The 7394-nt window shown below is 58.1% G+C and overlaps 1 protein-coding gene across 1 annotated transcript; it reads right to left on the bottom strand.

Moving 5' to 3' along the window:
- Positions 1-294: 294 nt before the first annotated feature.
- On the bottom strand, positions 295-978 carry DEPP1 (DEPP autophagy regulator 1). Its single transcript, XM_067534283.1, has one exon. It carries the CDS (start codon positions 976-978, stop codon positions 295-297), a length of 684 nt encoding a protein of 227 aa, XP_067390384.1.
- Between the last annotated feature and the right edge of the window lie 6416 nt (positions 979-7394).

Raw genomic sequence — 7394 nt, 5'->3', positions numbered from 1 at the left:
CAAAGCTGGACTGAGCCAGCCCCCCACCTGTGCCACGGGGCTCCTGGCTGGCCTGTCTGTCCGTCACTCAGGGCAATATCCTCCGATCCGCTGTGCCTGTGCCCTGCCCTGTGTGTTCCCATCTGCTGTGAGGAGACCACAGGGCAGAGCCTGGCTGCTGGGCAGGCCGGGGCTCCGGCCCAGAGAGGGCTGGGGCCGCTCAGAGGCGTGGGGCGCCGTTCGCTGAGCCGCGAAGGGACCCCCAGAGAACAGCCACATGAAGCACCATTTACAAATGGGGTTTATTAGAGCCCATCACAATTCATAGATGACAGGCAGGCAGGTGCTCTGGGCCCTACTGGGCCTGCCCCTCATCACACCGCTGGGCAAAGCCGCCCGCCTGCGTGATCGCTGCCAACGGCATCTCCGCTCCAGAGGCAGGGCCAAGCCGTTCAGTCTCTGGGCTGTGTTGCTGGGGTCGCTGCTGGCACTGAGGCTCCCCCCGGCCGTCTGCAATAGGGCAGCTGGGCAGTCTGCGTCGGCAGCCGTCTGGGAGGAGCAGGGAGCCGGACTCGCCTGTCTCCGTGGGCCCAGGCTCTGCTCCCTTGGTTCCGAGAGTCCAAAGAGCCAGGCTAATGGGTCGGCACTGCCAGTGAGCCCCTGGGGGCTATGCTGCCCATTGAACTGGGCTGTGATATCCTGGAGAGATGCAGCATTGGCCTGCACCGTCTCGAGGCTGCAGGGCGCGACCCCTCTCCAGGCCGCTTTCCCCCATGCCCTCTGGGGCCTGCGTGGCTTGTTCTGGCTGCTCTGGCAAGGGCACAGGAGCCCGCTGGACAGCAAGGACGGCTGGGCCAGCTGGCTAATGGACCTGACGTACTCATCCAGCCCGCCCAGAGGCTCCTCGGCCTGGGCGTGGCTCCATCCAAGACGCAACATCTCCTCTGTCTCGTTGATCGTGGGCAGATGGGTCACAGTCAGCAGCAGCCTGGATCTCATGCTGCAAAATAAGGGGGAGAGGATGAGGCACTCGGCTGCCCATTGTCAGAATACCCCAGGGCCAACCCCTCTCTCTGTCACCTCTTTTCATCTTTCCTCAGTTCCCCCAGTGTAAATGCAGAGGCATTCCACTGACACCGGCCCAGTCGCCTTGCACCCCACGATCTGCATTGACTCTTACATCCAGGAGAGGCAGAGATCAGAAGGCCAGATTATTGTGTAACACAAGTCAGAGAGCTGCCCCACAGTAATCCCGAGAGCAGATCTTGTCGAAAAACATCCAGTCCTGATTTCAATATGGTCAGAGATGGAGAAATGACCGCAACCCTGGGGAAATGGTTCCAATGGCTAATTGCCCTTGCTGGTAAAAATGTGCACAGCAGCTGGCTTAGTCAGATGCACCGACAGCCCTACAGCTGCCCTTGTGTGGGGCTGGATCCCAATGTGCCAGCAGCAAGCACAGTCATGGCCGGGCCTGAAAGGCTCCGGTAATCCCTGATCCAGGCAGCACTCTGTTCCTGTCTAGTGGCTGGGACACAGGGGGTTCAGTAAACTTGTTGCAGCCCTGGAGAGGGGATCTAAGAATTTCAGCTCAGGCAACAGTCGCTCCCGCAAAGATGCCACTGTGAATGATCCAGCCAGGAGGCTGCCACCCCCTTGGGGACAGGGGAAACTATCTGCATGAAAAATAACCAAGGCAAGAATAAATTCTCAGCCCTAGCTGGAGCCAGGTGCTCCTTTTTCACAGCCAGATCTGTACCAACACACAGCACGCGCCAGCCGGAATAAGCTCAACAGCCTGCACAAGACCGGAGCAAGTGAACAAAGAATTTGTTTTGCAGTCTGATGCACAGGAGTAAAGTTATTTTTAAATGAAAAGTGCCCATTCACCCAGACTGCCAGAGAAGGGTTAAGGCAGGGCCTACCTTCCTTGTTAAACTAACATGGTTCTTTTTTCCATTCTGCCTCCACCACCCTAACAGAGCGCACAGAATCCCTAGCCCCAAACCCGGGAATCCCTTAAATAACCCAGCTGGAGCCAATTTGCCTCCTCAGTTTCAGCTGAAAAAGGTAGTAGCAGGACCCAAAGCCATCTAGGATTTAGCAGCGCGTTTGCCCTTTCAAACTGGACTGGCTGGAACCCAGAATGGAGGGGCCAGTTAGTACAGAAATAGACGGGCTTGTTCCCACACTGCAAAACGGTGTGTGCAGCAGCTGGGATTAGGTGCAGATTTGTATCTGAAGCCAGGCAGGGTGGATGGCAATCTTTCTGATTCAATGCCAGTGGTTTTGGTATGTTGTCGATCAACACAGCTGGGCGTTTACTTCTCAGCCAGCAGAGCTGTTACAATACAAAGTGATGCCATGCTAAACACACATTCCTTATTTTCCTACCGTTTACAAGCAGAGCATCATCTTACCTTGTGCGTGCGAAGTTCCTGCTTTCCTACAAAATGAGGTGGTAATGTGTTGGCAGCTGAGTGAAGCCCAGATACTCCCTCTGTTTGCTGTGACTAAATGAGATGCAGAGAGCTTTCTTCCCAGCCCTGTATTTGCTCATGCCACAGTATATTGCCTGGAGCAGTGTATTAAATCAAGGCCAGGATGTTGCTCAACACAACAGCCGTGCTCCCTGCGACTCTATTTATGCCTTCCAGCCTGGGGCTATAACTCACTGCCAGCAGCTTCCGAAAATAGCAGCCGCAGTGAACAAGGTGAACTCAGGAAGGCAGAGGGCACAGTGTCCTTAGAGGGAAAACACAGGCTAGCAGAGGGAGGGGCCTGGGTAATTTCTGTGACCTTCCAGCAAATGTTTCTCTCTCAGATTAATGTCCCTGCAGATTCAATTACTGTTGATTATACAGTAAGGAGTATTCAATTCATGCTAATCCACAGGGAAGGCTCAGGCCATTTACTGCACCTGGGCACATCCAGTCCCAAGACTTTGAGGGTTTTTTTAAGTGCACAGTGGAAAACACCCCAGCTCCCACTGGAAGTCTATTTTTGCATGGACTCAAGAGATGGAAATAATCACAGCAACGCGGAAAAGGCTCTGCCCCAGTGGATTGTGGGTTGAAATTTGCCCAGTTTTTGCAAAGCATCTTGCCCAGAAGGGCCCATTTTGAACAAAGCTGTTTATGCAATGCCTAATGTGCCCAATTTCCTGTGTGTGTGTGGCCAAATTTCCATGGTCATGAAATTCTGAAAAAAAATCCCAAATCTCCTAGTGTTTAGATGGCTGAGACAAAGAGCAAACTGAAACCCTGATATCTGAAAGCGTACAGAATGGCCAGCCATTGTGCAGCACTGCTACTGGGACCCGGGCTCAGTCCCATACCCCAGTCAGCTGTGGCGCAGTGGGGTGCACAGAACTCAGGGGAAGGCGAATGGCACCACGTTTCGGAGCTTTTCTGCAATTTCCAACTTACAAACACAAACAGGAAAATCACTTTTTTAATGTAAAGGTGACGTAAAATCCCCAGCTGGTGTCCATCGCTCCAATGGAGTTAATGGGCCGGATCCCCAGCTGGTGTGAATGGGCATCGCTCCGTGGGAGTCAGTGGCACCCCAGCGATTTATACCAGCTGGCAGTCGTTGAGGGTGAGGGGATGGTCCCATGGTAAGGGGACCCCCTCTCCAGGGCCCGATCCCCACCCATGGGGATGTTACAGGGCTGCATAGCCTGCCCAGTGCTCACCGCCCTGCTGTTCCCCAGCAGGACAGAGGGGCACAATAGCTGGGCTTCCCTGGCCTTCCCCTCCCAGCTCCTGGGGACTTCTCCACTGAAGCGGCTACAGAGAGCAGTGCTGGGTGTTGGGCCACAGGCCCCTCTGGGGCCAGGTGTGTTTAGGGAGCTGCTGGTTGGAGTGGGAGGGTGCCAAGGGCCACGCGCACTGGGACAGACAAGCAGCAGCAGGGTCCCAGCTGAAGCAGCCCATCCCCAGAACAGGGCCATGAGAGGCAGTGTGTGCCCAGCCACCAAGCTCTGCACGGGCAGCTTGGTGCCTGCGCTTTGCCCTCTGTGGGAAGGGAGGGGTTAACGGAGCCTCAGGGACCCAAACTGGCACTGCCAAAATGCAGCACAAAATCCCTCCCCAAGGAGAGGACTGGAGCCCCAGGAGGGCTGAGTGCCAGACCGGCCAGGGGCTAGATGCATGTTTCCTTGTCCTGGCGTCTCCAGCAGGGATAGAGCTCTGCCAGCTGCTCTCTGCTCAGGGCAGCGCTGGGGCAGGATGTGGCGTGGCTGCAGGGTCGCTGCACCGGGGGGGGGGGGGAGGGGAAGAATGGTCAGAAGCGGCAAAGGCGGCTGCATCGAGCAGCGTGATCTGCAGAGCGTCGAGTCCTGATCTGTCGGGCCCTGGTGTTAGCCGCTGGGGCTCCTCTGACCTGCTTGCACCAGGGCTGAGTACACTCTGGGCCCCGGGCTGTGCGGGCAGGGGCCTGGGAGGCCCCTGGCTTCTCCCTACAGATCAGTCCCTGAGTGCCCCCAGCCAGCCCTGAGCCCGGCTGTACGTGACTGCAGCCACGTGGAGCTGTTCGCTGGGCGGGCCGTGCCCCGGGTCACGCTGCTCTGCAACGGCCCAGCCAAGCGCGTGTGGCGCTGCAGGTGAAGCGGCCGGGGGGAGCCCTTCCTCTGCGGAGCCACTGCCAGGCCCATGCAGCGAAGCACGTAGGGAAGCGTGAGCGGCTGGCCGGCCCCCCCGCTTCCCCTCTGCCGAGGCTATTCTTGTCTTCCCTGGCCATCCCCGAGGAAGACGGGGGCTGCTAAATATATCCTGGGGCCTGTGCCGGCCCGGCCGCCTGCAGATGCAGGATGAGATGGAGAGAATCCACCTTCCCTGTTCCAAGTCCCAGCGCACATTGATGACTGCAATGGCCGGGCGAGCAGGGTGTACTCAGGCATGGCTGAGCAAGCACTGCGCTTCCAGCGTGCAGGCTGCCACCATCTCGGCACGGGTCCTGCCACGCCCATCGGGCGCAGGGCATGGGCCTGCGTCTGCTCTCGGCCACGCAGGACCCAGTTCTGCTCACTCCCCATTGCACCCACAGCTGCTCTAGCTCCCGTCCGCACCCACTCCACTGGCACCCAGGGACTAGCCCCGGCTCATGGCCACGTAACTGTGTCTCCATGGCCTTGCGCCATGGGCAGCACTGAGCACTAGCACAGCGTGAAATGCTCCTGCCACAGCAGAGTGCCTCGTGTCCGCTCTGCCCTGCTGTAAATGGTGTGCAAGGCGCCAGGCACCGGAGCCCCCCCGAACTTCCCCAGATGCACACAGCCCCTGGTGATCACTGAGCGGGATTGGGCCTTGATCATAGGTGCCTGGGAGACTCCTACAGGAAAGGCCCCACCGCAGCAGGGAGACTCCCGCCGGGGCCTTGCAGGCACTGTGCTGAAGGAGGAGCAGCTGTCTTTCCCCGAGATAGGAGCTGGTGGTGAGCACTTGTGGTCATCAAAGCTCTCCCAGCAGTGGGCAGGGGCACTGCCCCATGTGCCTGGCCCCATCTCAACAGAGTGGGGAGCCCCTGACTGAAATTTCCACTGCCGTTTCACCTGGGTACGTTATTCTTCACTTCCTGCCCTAAACAATGTTCCACCCCAGATATGGCTGCATCCTACTCCCTGCCTCGTGCAGCTGTATAAGGGCTGGGTCCCACAGGCAGTGCCAGTTATTCAGGAAGGGCTGTTCTGAATAGTGCCGCGTGTGGACACGCCCATGGGTCCTGGGGGAGCAGGGCACTCCCTGGAGGGGGAGGTAGCGCATCCAAGGGTCAGTGCCACAAAGCAGAGGCCTGGGGAGAAGGACGGCCTCTTCAGGCTGAGTCCTCACTGGGTCAGTCGGGCAGCAGGGCAGGAATGGCGCAGGGCGAACCTTTCCCTAGGGGCAGCTGGACCCCCTGGCTCCCCCAGCGGAGGCCAGGACCTCTCCCCTGCCCCTGTCCCACCACTGTGCTGCTGTTGTCTGTTCCAGGTGCTGCTCTGTGGCATGAGGAGCCCGAGAGGCCTGGAAGCGGCAGGACAATGAAGCCATGGTCCGAGCCTGGCAGCAGTAACAGAGCCCAATGCTGGGGGGAGCTGCCTGGCAGCTCAGGACAGCGCCTAGGTCCCTCTGGCTGAGGGAGGCTAGGAGACAGCTGGCCCCAGAGATGGGGTGGCCCACATGCCCCAGGGAGGCAGGACTGGCCACTGCCTGCTTCCGTGTGACTCCTCTGGAGCAGCTGGCAGGAGGAAGGGGCTCCGTAGCCCTGTGGCCCCGCTCAGCCTGGGCAGTCCCGGGAAGGAGCACAGCACCGGGGAGGCGCAGGGGATGGGACGACCTCGTTTTGCTATCGGTGGCCACTTCTGCAGCCACAAGATCGCTGAGGTGGTTCGGGGCAGCCAGCGTGCCTGGAAACAAGGAGCAGCTCAGTGGAAGCTGCTTGGCTGGCTGCCATGGCAGCGGCTTGGCCAGCGAGAATGTGATGCACTGGCTGTCTGTGTGACAGGGCAGGCCAGCTAGGGCCCAGGGCATGGCTCTGGCTGCTCCTGGGCCGCACGGGTGTTGGGGTCTCGCTTAGCTCACAGGCAGGGGCCTGAGATGGGCCTGGAACTGACGGAGCAGGGGTCTAATACCAGCTCAGTGTGGGTACATGCATGTGTGCATGTGTACTCCTTGTGTGTGTGAGGGTGTGTGCACAAGCACGTGTACTTCCTGTGTGTGTGTGTGCACGTGTACTCCCTGTGTGTGTGACTGTGTGTGCACGTGTACTACCTGTGTGTGTGTGCATGCACATGTACTCCCTGTGTGTGTGTGTGTGTCTGTGTGTGCACATGTACTCCCTGTGTGTGTGTGTCCGCACGTACGTGTACTCCCCGTGTGTAAGTGAGTATGTGTGTGTGTGTGCGCACATGTGTACTCCCTCTGTGTGTGTATATGTACATGTGCACTCCTGTCTGTGTATGTGCACATGTAGTCCCTCTGTCGGTATGTATGTGTGCATGTGTGTTCTCTGTGCACATGCACACATGCATACTCCCTCAGCGTGTGTGTATGTGCGAGTGTGCCCTCCCTTGGTATGTGTGTATGTGCACGTGTCCCTTTCAGTGTGCGTGTCTACCTGTACCCGTGTGTGTGTGTATGTTCCTTGTGTGTGTGATGTAGCTGGCACTTGTGTCTCTGCACATGCACAGCTAGATTTGTCGGTGCGTTTAAACAGAGCTGAGCATTTCTCTGTAACTAAAGGGGGAAAGGCTGGGGCTTTCTTGTCCAGGGATCTTCCCTCCCTTGGCAATTTGATCCTGTCTGCATCTCTGCCCATTCAGGACTGATGGAACAATCAGTGACTTCTGCTTTTCGTTCCCTCCTGAGCAAAGATCTCTCACATGAAGCCACTAGACCCCTCCCAGGACTTGACAGCAGGTGAACACATCACGT

The sequence above is a fragment of the Emydura macquarii genome, unplaced genomic scaffold, assembly GCF_026122565.2.
Source record: "Emydura macquarii macquarii isolate MOO-44397 ecotype Brisbane River unplaced genomic scaffold, CSIRO-AGI_Emac_v2 contig_67, whole genome shotgun sequence".
In the NCBI taxonomy this organism is placed as follows: Eukaryota; Metazoa; Chordata; order Testudines; family Chelidae; genus Emydura; species Emydura macquarii.
The sequence above is the reverse complement of the archived record's forward strand: the minus strand, read 5'-3'. Positions and strand labels throughout refer to the sequence as shown.

Excerpts from the sequence above, each read along its gene's own strand:
- DEPP1 (XM_067534283.1), bottom strand. The coding sequence starts at position 978 with ATGAGATCCAGGCTGCTGCTGACTGTGACCCATCTGCCCACGATCAAC.